The sequence below is a fragment of the Cherax quadricarinatus genome, chromosome 81, assembly GCF_038502225.1.
Source record: "Cherax quadricarinatus isolate ZL_2023a chromosome 81, ASM3850222v1, whole genome shotgun sequence".
Classification (NCBI taxonomy): domain Eukaryota; kingdom Metazoa; phylum Arthropoda; class Malacostraca; order Decapoda; family Parastacidae; genus Cherax; species Cherax quadricarinatus.
Genome location: NC_091372.1, coordinates 4,574,603 through 4,597,071, shown reverse-complemented (window position 1 = coordinate 4,597,071; position 22,469 = coordinate 4,574,603). Strand labels below are relative to the sequence as shown.

The 22,469-nt window shown below is 39.8% G+C and overlaps 1 protein-coding gene and 1 long non-coding RNA gene across 3 annotated transcripts in view; one reads left to right on the top strand and one right to left on the bottom strand.

Moving 5' to 3' along the window:
* Positions 1-20,748, bottom strand: part of LOC128699879 (F-box only protein 5-like) — a 39,889-nt gene extending 19,141 nt beyond the window's left edge. Inside the window, exons 1-3 of one of the 2 annotated variants that reach the window (XM_053792694.2) lie at positions 20,615-20,748; positions 18,192-18,397; positions 3,616-3,843 (exon numbers count right to left, since the gene is read on the bottom strand). In XM_053792694.2, coding sequence (XP_053648669.1) covers positions 3,616-3,833 — 218 coding nt within the window. In that variant the 5' untranslated portion in view covers positions 3,834-3,843; positions 18,192-18,397; positions 20,615-20,748. The remainder of the gene's footprint in view (positions 1-3,615; positions 3,844-18,191; positions 18,398-20,614) is intronic. The other variant, XM_053792695.2, reaches the window with a different exon arrangement.
* The window catches only part of LOC128699881 (uncharacterized), a 32,385-nt gene continuing 23,437 nt past the window's right edge, over positions 13,522-22,469 (top strand). Inside the window, exon 1 of the long non-coding RNA XR_008408673.2 lies at positions 13,522-13,653. This is a non-coding gene — a long non-coding RNA (uncharacterized lncRNA). The remainder of the gene's footprint in view (positions 13,654-22,469) is intronic.

Genomic DNA, 22,469 nt, shown 5'->3' with positions numbered 1-22,469 from the left:
ACTACTACCACCACCTCTTATCCTATTCCAGAATTTTCTTTTTTTTTCAGCAAGTCGGCCGTCTCCCACCGAGGCAGGGTGACCCAAAAAAGAAGGAAAATCCCCAAAAAGAAAATACTTTCATCATCATTCAACACTTTCACCACACTCACACATTATCACTGTTTTTGCAGAGGTCCTCAGAATACAACAGTTTAGAAGCATATACGTATAAAGATACACAACATATCCCTCCAAACTGCCAATATCCCAAACCCCTCCTTTAAAGTGCAGGCATTGTACTTCCCATTTCCAGGACTCAAGTCCGACTATATGAAAATAACCGGTTTCCCTGAATGCCTTCACTAAATATTACCCTGCTCACACTCCAACAGATCGTCAGGTCCCAAGTACCATTCGTCTCCATTCACTCCTATCTAACACGCTCACGCATGCTTGCTGGAAGTCCAAGCCCCTCGCCCACAAAACCTCCTTTACCCCCTCTCAGATGTCTACCATTATATAAAAATACAACTTATATCCTTTCTCCCTTAGTTCAGTTGTGACCCCATGCTAAAAAAAAATCTACTTGCCTAAATTCTTGTATAATTTTATGATCTTTAATTATCTCAACTTGAGAAGCTATTCTGTAATATGACTGAACTGTAACATTGTTTTTTTTTTTTTTTGTGGATTCTACAGATGAACACTCCAATTTTGGTCTAATGCATCTTGTGATTTATTTTTTTTAAGAATTTTCCCAAGGATACAGCAACTTAGCAAGCACAGTATTTCTCATTTCCTCATTGTCCCATTTCTACTACGAAGCACTTCTTTCAACAAACTGGCCATATCCCACCGAGGCAGGGTGACCCAAAAATTAAATCAAGAAGTCTCTCTTTTTAAAGTTAGTAATATATACAGAAGGGGTTACTAGCCCCTTGCTCCCGGCATTTTAGTCACCTCCTATGACATGCATGGCTTATGGAGGAAGAATTCTGTTCAACTTTCCCATGGAGATAAGAGGGAATACAGAAGAACTAGTAAGAAAATAGAAGAAAACCCTGAGGGGTGTGTGTATATATATATATGCTTGTACATGCATAAAGAAAAATTGGATATCAAATTGGGGAGGAGTAGTATGGAAGAAGTGAATGTTTTCAGATACTTGGGAGTTGACGTGTCAGCGGATGGATTTATGAAGGATGAGGCTAATCATAGAATTGATGAGGGGAAAAAAGGTGAGCGCTGCGTTGAGGTATATGTGGAGACAAAAAAAACGTTATCTATGGAGGCAAAGAAGGGAATTTATGAAAGTGTAGTAATACCAACACTCTTATATGGGTGTGAAGCTTGGGTTGTGAATGCAGTAGTGAGGAGGCGGTTGGAGGCAGCGGAGATGTCCTGTCTAAGGACAATATGTGGTGTAAATATTATGCAGAAAATTCGGAGTGTGGAAATTAGGAGAAGGTGTGGAGTTAATAAAAGTATTAGTCAGAGGGCTGACGAGGGGTTGTTGAGGTGGTTTGGTCATTTAGAGAAAATGGATCAAAGTAGAATGACATGGAGAGCATTTAAATCTGTAGGGGAAGGAAGGCAGGGCAGGGGTCGTCCTTGAAAAGGTTGGAAGGAATGGGTAAGGGAGGTTTTGTGGGCAAGGGGCTTGGACTTCCAGCAGGCGTGCATGAGCGTGTTTGATAGGAGTGAATGGAGAAGACTATTATTTGGGACCTGACGATCTGTTGGAGTGTGAGCAGGGTAATATTTAGTGAAGGGATTCAGGGAAACCGGTTATTTTTATATAGCCAGACTTGAGTCCTGGAAATGGGAAGTACAATGCCTGCACTCTAAAGGAGGGGTTCGGGATATTGGCAGTTTGGAGGGATATGTTGTGTATCTTTATACGTATATGCTTCTAAGCTGTTGTGTTTCTGAACACCTCTACAAAAACAGTGATTATGTGTGAGTGAGGTGAAAGAGTTGAACGATGATGAAAGTATTTTCTTTTTGGGGATTTTCTTTCTTTTTGGGTCACCCTGCCTTGGTGGGAGATGGCCGACTTGGTAAAAAAAAGAAAAACATGCACGTGTAGTGTGAGCTAAGTTTAAGCAGAAGTAACAAGACGTACCTGAAGTCTTGCATGTTTACGAGACAAAAAAGACACCAGCAATCCTACCATCATGTAAAACCATTACAGGTTTCAGTTTTACACTCAGTTGGCAGGATAGTAGTACCTCCCTGGGCGGTTGCTGTCTACCAACCTACTACCTAGATATGACGCACTTTTTTTTTTTTTTTTAACAAGTCGGCCGTCTCCCACCGAGGCAGGCACTTCTTTCTTTCTTTCAACACACCGGCCATATCCCACCAAGGAGGGGTGGCCCAAAAGGAAAAACAAAAGTTTCTCCTTTTACATTTAGTAAATTATACAGGAGAAGAGGTTACTAGCCCCTTGCTCCCGGCATTTTAGTCGCCTCTTACGACACGCATGGCTTACGGAGGAAGAATTCTGTTCCACTTCCCCATGGAGAAGGCAGGCACTTACCTACATTAAATTATATTGTCCATTTGCCAGTTTTGTGGGTAAACTGTACAAATTACTTTTACAAACTGCTATCCATGTTACACTTAGTTAGGAAAATATGATATGTGATTTTTTTTATTATAACACATCGGCCGTCTCCCACCAAGGCAGGGTGGCCCAAAAAAGAAAAACTTTCATCATTCATGCCATCTTGCCAGAGGCGCGCTCACACTCCAGTTATAAAACTGTAACACTAACACCCCTCCTTGTTATTGTTGCAGTTTATCACATTATAAAAAATTCAAATGGTATAGAACACTTCCAAAAACAGTGAAAAAAGATAGGTTAGAGTAAGCTTTCATTGAGATTTTTCACTTGTGTTTTTTTTTTTTTTACCTTGAAGGCAATTTCCCACCAAGGCATGGTGACCCAAGAAAAAAAGAATCACTCACCATCATTCATTCAATCACTGTCTTAACAAGTGTGCTGATATCACAACTTGGTAAACAACTGAACTGCCACATTCCCACCCCTCCCTCATAGTGCAGGCACTGCCCTTCCCACCTCCAGGACTTGATAAAACTCTACACAAAGCAAAATGATGTCCTAATAAAAGCTTTTTTTCCATTTCACATCAGGGAGAACAGGATGAGAAATGAACAAATGCAGCTACACGGAAGCTTCATTGACTAAGTTTTGTCTACAGAGCAGATTTTACCAAGTCATAAAAAGATGTTTGTGACTTTATAATTAACATGGGCAAAATGTAATTAATAACGCTATGTAACTGGATGTCTTTTTCTAATTTTGTTGGTATTAAACTACTACTTAGCCAGAAGAAAACAAGAGCCCATAGTTGTAAACAGAGGAAGAAAAGATGCCTAAAGGATGATATTAAGTTCTTCAATGGGGTAGAACAATTAACTGGGTCACAAGAAAGGGTAGCGTGTACAGCCACTAGAGAAAATTGAATTATCATTATTGATTAAAAACTGAGGATAAAACACCCAGAGCATAGGTTTGCTCCTGTAGCTTCAGGCAGGTAATTACAAAAGGAAGTTTGTAATATTAAAGAACACTAGAAACTGTATTATTGTCCACAAAATGCTCACCTTCCAGTTCTTCTTTCAAGGATAACAGGGGTGAGACATGCGACTTCTTTTGCTTCCACAACTTGAGGTATACGTGAACCAGAAGTGCATTCTGGTGATGCAAGTATGTCAGAACAATAGCCAGAGTCGTTAGTAGAGTTATGGTTTCTGGATGCCGGATGTAGACCTTTGTGTTTGTCCTTGGCAGAAGCAGAAGCACAAATTACACTGACCTCCATCTTTACCTATCTGAAAGGTGAACAAATGAAATACAAAATCAATTATGAAGTGTGCACTAATATGCTGGACATGAATATTATCAATCTGTCTTTCCTTGGTTATAATTTACTAAAACTAAATCAACTGTTAATTAAATATTGTACCCTTACAGTTATTACTAATGAACTAGATTGGGAAGAGCTATATTCTTCCAGTAATTTTTCATCTACAGAAGCCACTGGCGCCCAAACACGCAAGTTATACTTTCTGCATCAAACTGAACACGTATTACTCTGTTTAAAAATTTTCCAGTAGTCCTTTTGATGAGCTAGTCCAAATCATCCAGCAAGCCTAATCCAGATTTGCCCGGATTCATCCAACGACTGGATTCAAACGGATTCGTTGATAACAAGGTATCCTCTGACTGGTTTCATTAACTGACGGGGCTCTAAGCGCCCTTATCAAACACTCAAACAGTAACTACAACAAATAGTTACAACACAGATAGACAGATCTACTGTTAAGGTGATTATTAGTAAAAAGATATACAGTGATCCACTAACTGGATTCGTCCAGATTCGGGCGGATTCAAATGATTTCATTGGAAATAAAGCCAAATAGGAAGAACTGTTACAAAAAATTAAATACTTTGGGGAATTATAGACTAGCTAGCTGGGAGAGTTGTCAAGTATTGTAAGATGACCATCACCATGAAGATCTGTAGTCTGCAGAAAGGGTAAGGGACAAAACCAAGCCTGGATTGCTTGCCATCTCTGTGGTAAATGGTCCCATGGTATATGCAGGAATTTTAAACCAGTGACCACACTTGACAAACTCAGAGAGATGTTTTTGAGTCTGCCCAAACGAGATACACCTGTATGAGGAAATGACATCTATATTAAAAGACAAGAACACCAATAAAACATCCTTCTTGAAAGACATGTCAACATGGTATGACAGCTGGGAAAATAAGATGGGTGGTAGGGACAGAGCTGTCTTGGACAGTGCTCTTGAGGGTGCTAGTGCTGTCTTGGAGGACAGTTGAAGATTGAGACACTTATGCAACATATGGGAATCTTTACTGAGGAAATGTTTCACCACACAGCAGCTTCATTAGTCCAATACAAAGTAGAAAGGTGTAAGGAGAGGAGGAGTTTGAGGTAATCAGTCCCTCAGCCTGGAGTCGATGTGTTCAGTCCACCAATCTTGTAGAATTGATGATTGATGGCCTAAACACATTGACTCCAGGCTGAGGAACTGATTACCTCAAACTCCTCCTCTCCTTACACCTTTCTGCTTTGTACTGGACTGATGAAGCCACTGGGTGATGAAACGTTTCCTCAATAAAGATTCCCATGTGTTGCATAAGTGTCTCAATCTTCAACTTATCAGTTTTTCTTAAACCATTTACCACACTGGAGGAAAGTGCTGAAGGTCCTAGTGATGTCTCAGAAGACAGTGCTCGTGAAGGTACAAGTGTTGTCCTGGAGGACAGTGAAGACAATGTTATTCAGTCCACAGAGGTTCAAAATAGAGATACTGCTGGAGGTGGATCAAAATGGGATGATGCCTCAGGTAATAGTGTCGACACACTACCAGCAAAACCTGGTGGAAGCACTGATATCCATACAGGGGTGAAAGATAGAGAGGAAACAGGAAAAATAAATGCACCAGCAGCGAACGCAGCTACAATAAATCCAAGCAAACAGAATTACAATATATGTAAATACTATGCCTTAGGTATCTGAGGCACGGTATATCTGGTAAAACACGTGGGACATGCACCTCTGACCATCCCAAAAAATGCCACACCCACATAACAGGAGAGTGCAACTTCCCCCCCTGTAATTTATTTCACCCAGAAATGTGACACTCGTCAATCCATGAAAGAAAATGCTACAATGCATACTGCCAGGCACATCATCTAAAGGGGACTAGAAGACACAGACCAGCCAGACTATGGGAAACAAAAGAGAGGAGCCACAACCTCTCCAGGGACAGAGGTTTTTAGGGTCAGGAGGGAAAAAAAGGCTGGCAAGAAATGACAATAATCCTACATCACCTGAAAACACTTCTGGAGCAGAGGCACGGACATTGGCCTCCAGAACAACAGATATTAGAGTCAGCAAATAAAACCCCCCTAAATTCCACCAATACAATGACATTTGTCTCTGCAAACATGCAGGGTCTAAAGCTGTTAAAAAACAACAAAATTCCTTACATCAAGGGACTGCTCATGGGGTCAAATGCAATGTTTGCAGCATTCACAGAGACCCACATAAAGGATCATTATGACAACGAAATATGGATCCCAGTTTATAACCTATTCTGATGCGACAGACTGAACAGGCAACAAGGGGGAGTTGGCCTATATGTCACAGAGTCGCTCGTTTGCACAGAACTACTAAACACCTCAAATGATTAGTTGAAGTTCTGGCAGTAAAGATTGAAAACCAAAACCATGTCATTGGGGTAGTATACAAGCCTCCAGAAGCAACTTCCCAACAATTCCAGGAGCAGCTTGAGAAAACTAACCAGTGTCTGGAAAATCTCCCAACTCCTGCCCCAAACATCTTACTACTAGGAGATTTCACCTTGAGACACCTAAAATGGAAGAGTATAGCAAACAATGTTTTAGCAGAGATCACCCCGGGAGGCAGCTCAGATGAAAATTCACAAACACACGAACTATTAAATCTCTTGTAAATTGTGACTTCATTACCTTTGTAACTTGCTCAGCTATCAAAACTTTGAGGCCCAGTCCCTGGACCCATTATGTACCTCTGTAATCTTTTGACTACCGCCTACAGGATGGGTATGGGGTGCATAATGAAGATATTAAACTAACTATTAAATCTCTGCACCAAATTCACTTTAAACCAGCAAATAGTAGAGCCTACAAGATTAGAAAATATGCTGGACCTCATCTTCATTAACAATGATGATCTGATATGTAGTATAACTGTATCAAAGACAATACACTCAGATCACAACATAACAGAGATACAGACATGTATGCACAGGGCTCCAGACCAGCAAAATGTGAGCAGTCATGAAGGTCTCTTCACGAAATTCAATTTCAATAACAAAAACACACAATGGGATCAAGTAAACCATGTCCTAAATGAAACAAGCTGGGAGGATATCCTAAACAACATGGATCCGAACATTTGCCTTGAAAAATTGAATTCTGTGGTTCTTGAGATCTGCTCAAGACACATTTAATTAAGAAAAAGAAAGAAGATGTAAACTAGAAAGAGAGAGATGTTCCCTATACAGATGGAGGCAAAGAGTCACAGAGCTGCTGAGTGGGGCCAATATACAGTGGACCCCCACCTTACGATATTAATCCATTCCTGAGAGCTCATCATAAGCCGAAATAATCGTTAGCCGAATTAATTTTCCCCATAAGAAATAATGGAAATCAAATTAATCCGTTCCTGACATAACAAAATATGATTTTTTTTTTTACCACATGAAATATTAATTTTAATACACACAAACTGAAGAAGACATGCACAATTAACTCTACTAAGAATAGAAATACATGACACTTACCTTTATTGAAGATCTGGTGATGATTGATGGGATGGGAGGAGGGGAGAGTGTGGAAGTTATTGTTTAGAAGGGAGAATCCCCTTCTATTAGGACTTGAGGTAGCAAGTCCTTTTCCGGGGTTACTTCCCTTCTTCTTTTAATGCCACTAGGACCAACTTGAGTCACTGGACCTCTGTCGCACAACAAATCTGTCCATAGAGCTCTGTACCTCCCGTTCCTTTAAGACTTTCCTATAATGGGCCATAACACTGTCACTGTACAGGTTGCCAACACGGCTTGCAGTAGCTGTGTCAGGGTGATTTTCATCCGTAAAGGTTTGCAGTTCAACCCACTTTGCACACATTTCCTAAATCTTTGAAGTAGGCAACTTCCTCAATTTCTCTCTCCCCTCCTTTGAAACAGTTTCCTCAGGTCTGGCCTCTTCCTCCTGAGTAATGTAGGTCCTGCTTGGCATTTTCTTCTAAAACAGGCCTGTTTTGTCACAATTAAACACTTGTTCAGGGTTCAAATCTTCAATGTCTATGTACTCCTTGAATTCTATCACATATTTTTCAGTTTCTTTTTGGTCCGAACTGGCAGCCTCACCATGCCTTATCACACTATGTATGCCACTACGATTCTTAAATCTATCAAACCAACCTTTGCTGGCCTTAAATTCACTCACATCACCACTAGTTGCAGGCATTTTTCTAATTAAATCATCATGCAACTTCCTAGCCTTTTCACATATGATTGCTTGAGAGATGGTATCTCCTGCTATCTGTTTTTCGTTTATCCACACCAATAACAGTCTCTCAACATCTTCTATCACTTGCGATCTCTGTTTCGAAAACAAACTTGCACCATTTGCAAAAACAGCTTTCTTGATTGCCGTTTTGTTGGCCAAGATAGTAGTGATGGTTGATTGGGGTTTGGTATACAACCTGGCCAGCTCCGAAACACGCACTCCACTTTCGTTATTAGCAATTATCTCTTTCTTCATTTCCATAGTAATTTTCACCCTTTTTACCACAGAGTTGGCACTAGAAGCTTTCTTGGGGCCCATGGTGACTTATTTTGCAGTTACAAGCACTAAAAACACTGTGATAATATGAAATGTACCGAATGTATGCTTAGATGCGACCTCACTGGCTGGCTTGTAAACACTGGCACCCATGGGGCAGCTGAGGTTACACGTGGGACATGGCCCGGACGAATAACATAAGGCGAGTTCTTTATTGTGAGGCGAGGCAAAATTTTTGTGTTCAAATGCTTCGTATGGCGGATTTAACGTAACGCGATGCATTCATAAGGCGGGGGTCCACTGTATCTGAAATATGAAGGGAGGCACTAGTCAATGAAATTGCAAATATCGAACTTAAGCTGAAGAAATCTTATAGGAGACAAGAATCACAGGAAGAACTAAAAGTCATAAAGGAAATTGAAAAAAAAAAAATTCTTCTCTTATGCCAAATGTAAGGGAAAAACAACATCCAGTATTGGGCTGCTGCTTAGGCAGGATGGGACATACACAGATGACAGCCAAGAAATGAGTGAGATACTAAAGTCCTAATATGACTCAGTGTTCAGCGAGCCGCTGTCCAGACTAAGGGTCAACAATTCAAATGAATTCTTTATGAATGAAACCCAAAATTTGGTTATCTGAAAGATCTCGGATAATATTCTAATTCCACAAGACTTTGAAGAGGCAATTAATGACATGCCCATGAACTATGTCCCAGGCAAAGACTCGTGGAACTCCGTGTTCATCAAGAATTGCAAAAAGACCCTATCACGTGCCTTCAGCATTTTATGGAGAGGGAGCATGGACATGAGGGTAATTCCACACACACTAAAAACAACAGACATAGCCTCACTCCGCAAAGGTGGCAGTAAAGCAATTGCAAAGAACTACAGACTGATAGCACTAACACCCCATATCATAAAAATCTTTGAGAGGGTTCTAAGAAGCAAGATAGCCAACTACCTAGATACTCATCAATTACACAACCCAGGGCATCACGGGTTTAGAGCAGGTCACTCCTGCCTGTCCCAGCTACTGGACCACTATGACAAGGTCCTAGATGCTGTAGAGGATAAACAAAATACAGATGTAGTATACACAAACTTTGCAAAAGCTTTCGACAAGTGTGATCAAGGTGTAATAGCACACAAAATGAATGATAAAGGAATAATGGGAAAAGCTGGTGGATGGATCTACAACTTCCTGACAAATAGAACACAAAGAGTAATAGTAAACAGAGTATACTCTGAGGCAGCCACAGTAAAAAAGCTCTGTTCCACAAGGCACAGTATTTGCTCCCATTTTATTCCTCATCCTCATTTCTGACATAGACAGAGATGTAAACCATAGCTCCGTGTCTTCCTTTGCGGATAACACCCGGATTACCATGGCAGTGACCTCCATTGAAGACACCTCGAGACTCCAAGTGCACATCAACCAAATCTTCGAATGGGCCACTTAAAACAATATGAAGTTCAACGAGGAGAAATTTCAACTACTCAGATATGGGAAACTTGAAATTAAAAATGTGTCAGGGTATACGACAAATTCTAACCATACAATAGAGTGGAAAAGTAATGTGAAGGAACTGGGAGTGATAATGTTAGAGGATCTCGCCTTCAAAGACCACAACAATGTATCTACCTCATCCGCCAGGAAAATGATAGGATGGATAATAAGAACATTCAAAACTAGGGATGCCAAGCCCATGATGATTCTCTTCAAATCACTTGTGCTCTCTAGGCTGGAGTACTACTGTACACTAATGGCCCCCTTCAAGGCTGGCAACATTACAGAGCTGGAGAGTGCACAAAGTACTTTCACGGCACACATAAGTACGATAAGGCACCTAAACTACTGGGAACAGTTGAAGGTCCTTGATCTGTATTCCTTGGAAAGCAGGCAAGAGATACATGATAATATACACTTCGAAGGTCCTGGAGGGATTAGTACCAAACTTGCACACGAAAATCACTCCCTATGAAAGCAAAAGGCTCAGCAGGAGATGCAACATTCCCCTGATGAAAAGAAGGGGTGCCACAAGTACACAGAGACAACACAATAAGTGTCAGGGGCCCAAGACTGTTCAAGTGCTTCCCAGCATACATAAGGGATGATCACCAATAAACCCCTGGCTGTCTTCAAGAAGGCACTAGACAGACACCTAAAGTCAGTACCTGACTAACCAGGCTGTGGTGCGTACGTCAGCTTGCGTGCAGCCAGCAGTAACAGCCTGGTTGATCAGACCCTGATCCACCATGACGCCTGGTCTCAGACTGGGCCACAGGGGCGTTGACCCCCGAAACTCTCTCCAGGTATGTCCTCTTGCTGACAGCAAGAACAAAAAAATTACATTTGTGGAAAAACATACTTAGAAATATGATAGAAACAAGCTGATTCCATCAACATGTTGCCAGAATTATGCACTATTTTTAGTAAGAAAACAGTTTTCCATAATTCTTCAATTTCAATTTTTTTATCGCTAAAAAAAGGTTCGTCGCCTCCTTTATCGATAACCATGAAAATCAATGAATTATAGAGAAATGTTTGGATGAATGAGCAGAAGCTTCCTCACTTGCCCAGAGGCAAAGCCAGATTGACAAGCGAGTGGCTGGCGGTGGAGGGCTGACATGTACCATACGGCTGATAAGCGAAATAACGGCCAATAACCGGGAGCCAAAAACCCGGCTGATAAGCTGGTTGGCTGATAACCAAGGGGCCCACTGTACTGTGTTGTACTGCACCTATTTAATTTTCCCAGGGCTACCTTACATTTGTCTACACTGAACCATATGTGCAATTATTCTCACCACATTAACCTATCCAAATTATCCCCAAGTTCCATGGTATCAGCCTCAGAATTTGCTGCCCAACTTTATTTCTGTTATTCATTCCTTTGTCTGGATCATTTATACAGACTGTGAACAAGGGGCCCAATGTTGATCCTTGTGGAATGTCACGTGTGACAAGTCCTCACTCCAATTTTTCCCTATTTATGCATGTTCTCTATTGCCTATTCATCACCCATGCCTCAGTTCAGGAGAGAATTTTGTTTCAAATACCAGGTGTTGCTATTCTCTTCACCTGTGTGTTACTTATCATAGTCCTTATAGAAGTGTGCATAAATAATGTCATTTAATCATGGTACACTATTTGCTATGCAAGGACCCTATTTAAATTTGTGCTGAGATTCATTCAGTGAATTGTATCAGAGTAACTGTGAATTGCATCTGCAATTATTGATTCTGGCAATATTCCTACTGTGTTAACCAAGTGATCAGTAATTAGGAGTTAAGTGCCTGTCTGCCATTTTTGCATCACGATGGTTTTCCTTCACAATATCCATTGGCAATGATTCATTGACAGTGAACTTGATCATGAGCTTTGCTCTGATCCTGTAGTTACAAATACATAATCACTAATAACCGTGATCTTGAGTTGCTAGTTTTCATGTCCTCCGTAATTATTCCATTTCTGACCTCTGTTGATTTCAACTTGTGTCCCTAAGGTAACTATTGTTAAGCAAGAACTATAAGAAAATTATACCAGGAAAAGTATATGATAGAATAAAAAAAAAAAGTTATGGTAAAGACAGAACTTGCAGATGTACACAATGGATTTAGGAAGGAAAATAATGCATTGATCAAGAATTTATATTAAAGCATACAAGTGAGCTGTACATTAAAAAAGATTTTAATACACTGGCAGTCTTCTACCAAATCAGGTAGAATTTGAAAAACAGGCTATGATACTGTGGACACAGGTGAGATGTGGCTAATTGTGCAAATGCATGTAAAAAGGTGGTAAAGTATAAACATAAAATTACAAGGAAAAGGAGGATCTTGGACTAAATTACCAGTGAAGGAGAGAAGGCAAATACAGTGGACCCCCGGTTTACGATCAGCTCCCAATGCGACCAATTATGTAAGTGTATTTATGTAAGTGCATTTGTACGTGTATGTTTGGGGGTCTGAAATGGACTAATCTAATTCACAATATTCCTTATGGGAACAAATTCGTTTAGTAATGGCACCTGAACATACTTCTGGAATGAAATAATATCTTAAACCAGGGATCCACTGTACTGTATTTTCCAGTAAATGTGGGTTTTAGATAGGGATACACCTTTGGTCACAATATAGTTGTAAAAGGGAATTAAAGTTTTAGGGAAAAGTGCAGTATTAGTAGCTTATAAAATTAATATCAAGTGGGAGCTGTCATAGCTGCTCTTTGCTTGGAGGATTCTGAAAAATGAGCTCCAAAAGTAGGAGTTTGGAGTTACAATAATTTTGAGTTATGATTTATCTTCATAAAGGAATTGAGCATCGAGTCGAAATGAAAAATTTGAGACGATATGCATAAAATGGTTGGCATGTGTGGGTGGGGCTCAGCCTACCAATGATGCAGTAGCCTGCCTCTTGGGCAGTGTATGAGCCAATAAGAGCATCAGTGGGGGTAGCTTTGTGGCTAATCAGCAATGGGTCTTGGCCAATAGCATCATTTGAAGCTACCAGGTATGTTAAACCATACCACGGGTGGGATTAGAAACACGCGATCAGAGAGTCGTAAAACTCCAGACCGTTGCATTAGCCACTGGGCCAGCTAGCTACATAAGATTAAGATTCATCCAACTAAGTAGCCCAGTGGCTAACGCGACAGTCTGGAGTTTTATGACTCTCTGATCGCAGGTTCTAACCCACACCCGTGGTACGGTTTGTTTGCAATCATGTCATTATGATTTCGTGAGTCATACCAGGTATGTGGCCAGCACCAATTCTAGATTATGTATTCTTTATAACTGCATTTGTGACTTAATTACACCATCTTTTGTGTTACCAAGTCATGTTATCATGGCCTCTAAAGTACAGAGTAAATAGGCAATTTCTCTGAAGATCAAGCAAGAAATTTTGAAAAATATGATGAAGGAATTAGAATTATTGCATTGGTGCATGAATATGGTTTTCCACAATCAACCATCTCTACTATAACCAAGCAAAACAAAATTATAAAAAAATATTAAAGTGGCTGATGAAATTCAGTTGTTTACTCATTACAAAGGTCTGAAAATAATCATAAGAAAACACCCAGACATTGAATAAAACTGAAATTTCCTGTGTTTTTGAAGATAATATTTTATCTTATTTTAAGAGCCTGGACGACAACAACAGAAACAACTTGGGATAGCTTTTTTCCCCAAGAGGTAGCAGTGGGAAGGAGCTTCTCCTTCCAACCAGTAACTTCCTCTCCCACCACCACACCACCAACTCTTCAAGTCTAAGGTACAGTAGAACTTGCATTTGTGAGAGTCTTGAAACAAATTACCATAAAACTATGTATTCTGGGGTTTGAGTTACAATATACCTGGAATGGATTAGTATCATAAAACCACTGTACTATAAATGTATTTAGATATTTAGGCAAGTGCCACCAAATGGATTTGTGAAAGACGAGGTGAATCGCTTGGGTATCAATCATGGACTCTGGAAGAACATATGTCAATAGATGGAAAATGGGAATGTATCAGATTATGGAGGCACCAACTCAATTGCACGTCTTGCAAAACTGTAATAAAATTATTGTAAATAACCGAGAATTGTCTGTTTGGAATGACATCTAAACTGTTGTATCTGAGTGCCTCTGCAAAGACAGTGATTATGTATGAATGATGGTGAAAGTGTTGAATGATGATGAAAGTTTTATTTTCTTTCTTTTTGGATCACCCTGCCCCGGTGGGAAATGGTTGAAGTGTTTAAAAAAAAAAAAAAATTACATGGGGTTCAAACCCATGGCAAGCCTGTACTAAGACTACATGCCAGTGTGCTGACAAGTGTGATAGCCACTGTACTATGTTGGCTTGGTAAGATTAATTAAATGCTAACTTTTCTAAGGTATATAAATGTACTGTGATCAAGAGGGCATGCAAATATGGAGTGGAAGGTGTGAAGGACTGTCCCAGGAAGGGATAGAAGGGGGCAGATCTTATATTCATGTGGAAATGCTAAACCTGTAGTCATATAGCATCTGATGAACAAGGGGTAATCAGGTTTGATTTAAGGAAGGGGGAGGGTAGCTGTAACTCCTTGGATCAACAACTTCATCAGCACCCTCCTTGAAGTTGGAGACAATGACTGTTGCCAGTCGATTTAAAAAAAAAGAGGCATTAATGCAGAATTCTCTATTTACACAAAACTCCACTCATCAGATGTACTTGAAAAAGCTCCGATTGGTGAAATGTACAAATAAAGGAATCCTCTGCATGTCTTTCCAACAACCCTCCTTGAAGAAGTTTTTTTTTTTTTTTTTTATTATCACACTGGCCGATTCCCACCAAGGCAGGGTGGCCCGAAAAAGAAAAACTTTCACCATCATTCACTCCATCACTGTCTTGCCAGAAGGGTGCTTTACACTACAGTTTTTAAACTGCAACATTAACACCCCTCCTTCAGAGTGCAGGCACTGTACTTCCCATCTCCAGGACTCAAGTCCGGCCTGCCGGTTTCCCTGAACCCCTTCATAAATGTTACTTTGCTCACACTCCAAGAGCACATCAAGTATTAAAAACCATTTGTCTCCATTCACTCCTATCAAACACGCTAATGCATACCTGCTGGAAGTCCAAGCCCCTCGCGCACAAAACCTCCTTTACCCCCTCTCTCCAACCTTTCCTAGGCCGACCCCTACCCCGCCTTCCTTCCACTACAGACTGATACACTCTTGAAGTCATTCTGTTTCGCTCCATTCTCTCTACATGTCCGAACCACCTCAACAACCCTTCCTCAGCCCTCTGGACAACAGTTTTGGTAATCCCGCACCTCCTCCTAACTTCCAAACTACGAATTCTCTGCATTATATTCACACCACACATTGCCCTCAGACATGACATCTCCACTGCCTCCAGCCTTCTCCTCGCTGCAACATTCATCACCCATGCTTCACACCCATATAAGAGAGTTGGTAAAACTATACTCTCATAAATTCCCCTCTTTGCCTCCAAGGACAAAGTTCTTTGTCTCCACAGACTCCTAAGTGCACCACTCACTCTTTTTCCCTCATCAATTCTATGATTCACCTCATCTTTCATAGACCCATCCGCTGACACGTCCACTCCCAAATATCTGAATACATTCACCTCCTCCATACTCTCTCCCTCCAATCTGATATTCAATCTTTCATCACCTAATCTTTTTGTTATCCTCATAACCTTACTCTTTCCTGTATTCACCTTTAATTTTCTTCTTTTGCACACCCTACCAAATTCATCCACCAATCTCTGCAACTTCTCTTCAGAATCTCCCAAGAGCACAGTGTCATCAGCAAAGAGCAGCTGTGACAACTCCCACTTTGTGTGTGATTCTTTATCTTTTAACTCCACGCCTCTTGTCAAGACCCTCGCATTTACTTCTCTTACAACCCCATCTATAAATATATTAAACAACCATGGTGACATCACACATCCTTGTCTAAGGCCTACTTTTACTGGGAAATAATTTCCCTCTTTCCTACATACTCTAACTTGAGCCTCACTATCCTCGTAAAAACTCTTCACTGCTTTCAGTAACCTACCTCCTACACCATACACTTGCAACATCTGCCACATTGCCCCCCTATCCACCCTGTCATACGCCTTTTCCAAATCCATAAATGCCACAAAGACCTCTTTAGCCTTATCTAAATACTGTTCACTTATATGTTTCACTGTAAACACCTGGTCCACACACCCCTTACCTTTCCTAAAGCCTCCCTGTTCATCTGCTATCCTATTCTCCGTCTTACTCTTAATTCTTTCAATAATAACTCTACCATACACTTTACCAGGTATACTCAGCAGACTTATCCCCCTATAATTTTTGCACTCTCTTTTATCCCCTTTGCCTTTATACAAAGGAACTATGCATGCTCTCTGCCAATCCCTAGGTACCTTACCCTCTTCCATACATTTATTAAATAATTGCACCAACCACTCCAAAACTATATCCCCACCTGCTTTTAACATTTCTATCTTTATCCCATCAATCCCGGCTGCCTTACCCCCTTTCATTTTACCTACTGCCTCACGAACTTCCCCCACACTCACAACTGGCTCTTCCTCACTCCTACAAGATGTTATTCCTCCTTGCCCTATACACGAAATCACAGCTTCCCTATCTTCATCAACATTTAACAATTCCTCAAAATATTCCCTCCATCTTCCCAATACCTCTAACTCTCCATTTAATAACTCTCCTCTCCTATTTTTAACTGACAAATCCATTTGTTCTCTAGGCTTTCTTAACTTGTTAATCTCACTCCAAAACTTTTTCTTATTTTCAACAAAATTTGTTGATAACATCTCACCCACTCTCATTTGCTCTCTTTTTACATTGCTTCACCACTCTCTTAACCTCTCTCTTTTTCTCCATATACTCTTCCCTCCTTGCATCACTTCTACTTTGTAAAAACTTCTCATATGCTAACTTTTTCTCCCTTACTACTCTCTTTACATCATCATTCCACCAATCGCTCCTCTTCCCTCCCGCACCCACTTTCCTGTAACCACAAACTTCTGCTGAACACTCTAACACTACATTTTTAAACCTACCCCATACCTCTTCGACCCCATTGCCTATGCTCTCATTAGCCCATCTATCCTCCAATAGCTGTTTATATCTTACCCTAACTGCCTCCTCTTTTAGTTTATAAACCTTCACCTCTCTCTTCCCTGATGCTTCTATTCTCCTTGTATCCCATCTACCTTTTACTCTCAGTGTAGCTACAACTAGAAAGTGATCTGATATATCTGTGGCCCCTCTATAAACATGTACATCCTGAAGTCTACTCAACAGTCTTTTATCTACCAATACATAATCCAACAAACTACTGTCATTTCGCCCTACATCATATCTTGTATACTTATTTATCCTCTTTTTCTTAAAATATGTATTACCTATAACTAAACCCCTTTCTATACAAAGTTCAATCAAAGGGCTCCCATTATCATTTACACCTGGCACCCCAAACTTACCTACCACACCCTCTCTAAAAGTTTCTCCTACTTTAGCATTCAGGTCCCCTACCACAATTACTCTCTCACTTGGTTCAAAGGCTCCTATACATTCACTTAACATCTCCCAAAATCTCTCTCTCTCCTCTGCATTCCTCTCTTCTCCAGGTGCATACACGCTTATTATGACCCACTTCTCGCATCCAACCTTTACTTTAATCCACATAATTCTTGAATTTACACATTCATATTCTCTTTTCTCCTTCCATAACTGATCATTTAACATTACTGCTACCCCTTCCTTTGCTCTAACTCTCTCAGATACTCCAGATTTAATCCCATTTATTTCCCCCCACTGAAACTCTCCTACCCTCCTTCAGCTTTGTTTCGCTTAGGGCCAGGAATCCAACTTCTTTTCATTCATAACATCAGCAATCATCTGTTTCTTGTCATTCGCACTACATCCACGCACATTTAAGCATCCCAGTTTTATAAAGTTTTTCTTCTTCTCTTTTTTAATAAGTGTCTACAGGAGAAGGGGTTACTAGCCCATTGCTCCCGGCATTTTAGTCTCCTCATACGACACGCATGGCTTACGGAGGAAAGATTCTTTTCCACTTCCCCATGGACAATAGAAGAAATAAAGAAGAACAAGAGCTATTTAGAAAAAGGAGAAAAACCTAGATGTATGTATATATATATATATGCATGTGTGTGTCTGTGAAGTGTGACCAAAGTGTGTAAAAGAATTTGAAATGCAAAAGTTTGAGCACCCAGCCTTGCATTTTGTTAAAAGAAGTTTGGCATCTTTAAGTTAATAAACTTCTTGTGTTTTACCTTACAGTTACTGTCTCTAGCGACTTGTGGGGGAAGATGATCTTATTTTCGTCCAAGTTATTTCATGTGAATTTTACAGCAGAGTACAATTCATGATTCATCAGAAGTGTACGTAGACTCATGGGTTGATCACTTTCTTGCAAGTATTAAAGGTTATTTGTTCGGCTTGGGAAGCTATGTTGTGGCCTCGTTTATATTATGTTCCACTGAAAAATACATGGGAGTATAGGTCAAAGTTAAAAATTATTCATGTTTACTTTCCTCTGAACATTCAAATTAAAAATTTAATTTTCAAAATATTATACAGAAATGTAAAGTTTCAAAAGCCTATATGTAGTAAACACAGCATTTCATGTAAAAGACTAGAAGTAAAAAACTACTTTTATACCAAAAATATTACATAGCTATGGTGTTTTCTACACTTATGAGCCCAGCACAAGGTAGTGACAGGAAGTAAAAATAGTTAAAAACAAATTACAGATTAATAAAAGTAAAACTGTAACTGAAACAAATTTTACAATTCTTGAATTCATCTGGTAAAATATCCAATGATTACACAAATTTATCATATAATGAATTTACAGTTTCACTATACAGTAGTGAGATTTTGTATGTGCCAAACATATACATGTATACAGTGCCTGTTCTGAGATTTTCCTCATCCTTGTACACCTCTAAAAAGGTTGGTGCGTCTTGTACTGTTTGGTGTAGTAATCAATAAGCCAAATTCTATCATTCCAAATGCTCCCCAAGGATTTAGAAAGACAATGAGTTTCTGCCATGCAGTAGAAAGACTGGGAGTCAACAAATTATAGCCATCTGTGAAGTGAACACTTCATTGTAGCCTAAAGCAGCTTTCAAAATAATAAAATAAAATATAATACAAATACCTGCACTACTGTTACTACTACTAATAAGAGTAAGTAATAATTTACTACTATATGTTCTTGTCCCACCTTGATTTCCAGAAAAAATGTTGCATTTAGGAAGCAGGTCAAAATGACTACATGTGTTTTGAGGCCTGTATAAATCTGTCAGAGGCTTAAGCAGATTCAGATCAGCACATAGTGTATAATCCCTGTAGTATTTTGGGAGAAGAGCATTGCTGGCTTCATATAGATAAAGTTCTTGCTCTTATTTATTGCAATGCCAACTGGCACTGGGCTGACCATGTTTTGTAGCCGGGTTCAAATTGTCAATGTTTATAGCCATGGCAAAAGCTCTAGTTTGGCTGCACCACTGTTGAAATCCATCTATATTGGTCTTATTCTGAACCTATCAAAGTACAGAATGTAGAGGAAACATGGCTGTTACAGCGAGTAAATCACACCCGAGTCAGCCATGGACGAGGACTAGTATACGCACTAGCACATATCAATTACGTATACAATTATATATTGCTCAGTGCTGACGTCCCCGTTCAAAGCAGGAGAAATGTCAGAGCTGGAACAAATACAGAGATTGTTAACAACTTTAATACAGTATATTAACATTCATGGGAGCACTATGCAACTACCAAGGAATTGGGAGACAATCAGGTTCAATGCAAGGAAGGTGAGAGGAAGATCAACTCACCAGGATCAAGAGCCTCTACCCAGGATCAAGGAACCTCCCATCTTGGGTTTAAATAGCAAGAGACTTAAATTAAAGTTTAATTAATAAAGTCCTCAGCTCACACAGAGACCAGGGTTCAGTCACTAGCACAAGTAGAATACATGCCCTTGTACCTGCTGGTACTGTTCACCTAGCAGTAAATAGGTACCTGGGTGTTAGTTGACTGGTGTGGGTGGCATCCTGGGGGACCAGAGTAAAGGACCACAATAGGAATAAGACAGACAGCTAGGCTCTAAACAAGACATTACAAGGATCCCAATGAAAATAAGTCACTGACTTTTTTTTGGGTTATCTTCAGTAATTTACACACGTTACTATGTATAATAATTGTAGTCACCTGAATTTATGAAACTATCTAAATAAAATTACTAAGTCCTCAATGACAGACTTGATTGGGTTATCCTAGGTGGCTTACCCTCTTCCGGGTTAAAAATACCAATAAATCTTACCCCAAGTGTTAGGGAACTGGTGTGGGTTGCATCCTGGGGTAGAAGATTAAAGGACTTCAATGGAAATAACTCAGACTTGACTGGGTTATTAACCCTCGGGTTAATAATCAACGAGGGTAACAGGCATCACAAGGAAATGGAAATGTCACTTTTTTTGACTTTATATGTTACCCTAGGTAATTTACACGTATATTACCATGTAAAACAATTGATATTCATGCAAACAGTAGTGTAACTTGACCTGGATTACCTGCAACACAAGCAACACTCCCAAGCGATCATTTATATGGTATTCCCTATAAAACTACAAGAGTAAACCGTGGCCATTATACAACACTTGAGAGCACCATAGTAACTCACTTATGTAGTGTGATGGAGTAAGCTTATAAAGTGATGGTTGAGATAAAAAACATGATTATGTGTGGAGTGTGAGAGGCAGCAACAGCAGCCATCAACGGACCAGTGTTCGAAATATTGCGCTGCTCTGACGTCACCATGTAAACACCACACTATAAGTAAGTAAGTAAGTAAGTAAGTAAGTAAATTTATTCAGGTATACACAATACAGTTACATAGAATTATCATACATAGCAGCATATGTGTAGAGAACCTGGGATAACCCAAAAAAGTCAGACAGAGTGACTTATTTCCATTGGGGTCCTTTTACCTTATTATTATAGTATAAAGGTTATAATATTTTCTTATTATTCTACAATGAAGATAACATCTTATTATCATACTAAAAAGACTATCTGCTACACCAAGGTCATTAAGACTATCTACAATACGAGGGTCATTACTAGGGATAAGGTAACTATCTAACATTATAAATAATATTAAAATTATTTATTTCTCTGCTAAGGTTACAATGTGTGTTTATATATTATAATATGATTGGAGTAAAGAAAGTCACTATTATGCCCAGGTATTTCGGGCAGACATAAATCACTGATTTTTGGGGGTTATCCCAGGTTCTCTCTATAGATATTGTTATGTATGATAATCTATGTAACTCTATTTGTGTATCCCTGAATAAATTTACTATAAATTACTTAAGTCTAGACAGGTGAAGAGTTGTATAATACAATTAGTCAATATTTCACTCTGTTATTAATATTAGGTAGTACAGTTTATGATGCACTCTTACATTTTTAAGTTCGTAATTAAGTTCTTTTACAGTGATAGAATATAAATATTTTATATTTCACTCTATTATTATTATGTGATAGACGGTAGTACAATTTAGTGTAACTACTACTAGTAGTAGTAATAGTAACAGCACTAGTAGTATTAATAGTAGTACTAGTAGTAGTAATAGTATTGGTGGTAGTAGGAGTAGTAGTATTGGTAGTACTATTAGTAGCAGTGGTAGTAGGAAAGGGTAGTAGTAGTAGTAATAATAATAATAATAATCGTAGTAATAGTAGAAATGATGGTAGTAGTAGTAGTAGTAGTACTATAATAGTAATAGTATACCTGGAGAGGGTTTCAGGGGTCAACGCCCCCGCGGCCCGGTCTGTGACCAGGCCTCGCGGTGGATAAGGGTCTAATCAACCAGGCTGTTACTGCCGGCCGCAAGAAAACTGACGTACGAGCACAGCCCGGCTGGTCAGGTACTGACTTTAGGTGACTGCCCAGTGCCTTCTTGAAGACAATCAGGGGTCTAGTGGTAGTCCCCCTTATGTATGCTGGGAGGCAGTTAAACAATCTTGGGCCCCTGACACTTACTGTGTTTTTTCTCAGTGTACCCGTGGCACCCCTGTTTTTTATTGGGGGAATGTTGCATCTCCTGCCGAGTCTTTTGCTTTCATGGGGAATGATTTTCATGTGCAAGGTTGCTACTAATCCCTCAAGGATTTTCCAAGTGTATATTATCATGTATCTCTCTCGCCTGCATTCCAGGGAATACATATCAAGGACCTTCAACCGTTCCCAGTAATTTAGGTGCCTTATCGTAGTTATGTGTGCCGTGAAAGTTCTTTGTACACTCTCCAGGTCAGCAATTTCGCCTACCTTGAAGGGGGCTGTTAGTGTACAGCAGTATTCCAGCCTAGAGAGCACAAGCGATTTGAAGAGAATCATCACTGGCTTGGCGTCCCTAGTTTTCAAGGTTCTCATTATCCATCCTATAATTTTCCTAGCGGATAAGGTAGCTACATTGTTGTGGTCTTTGAAGGCGTGATCCTCTGACATTATCACTCCCAGGTCCTTCACA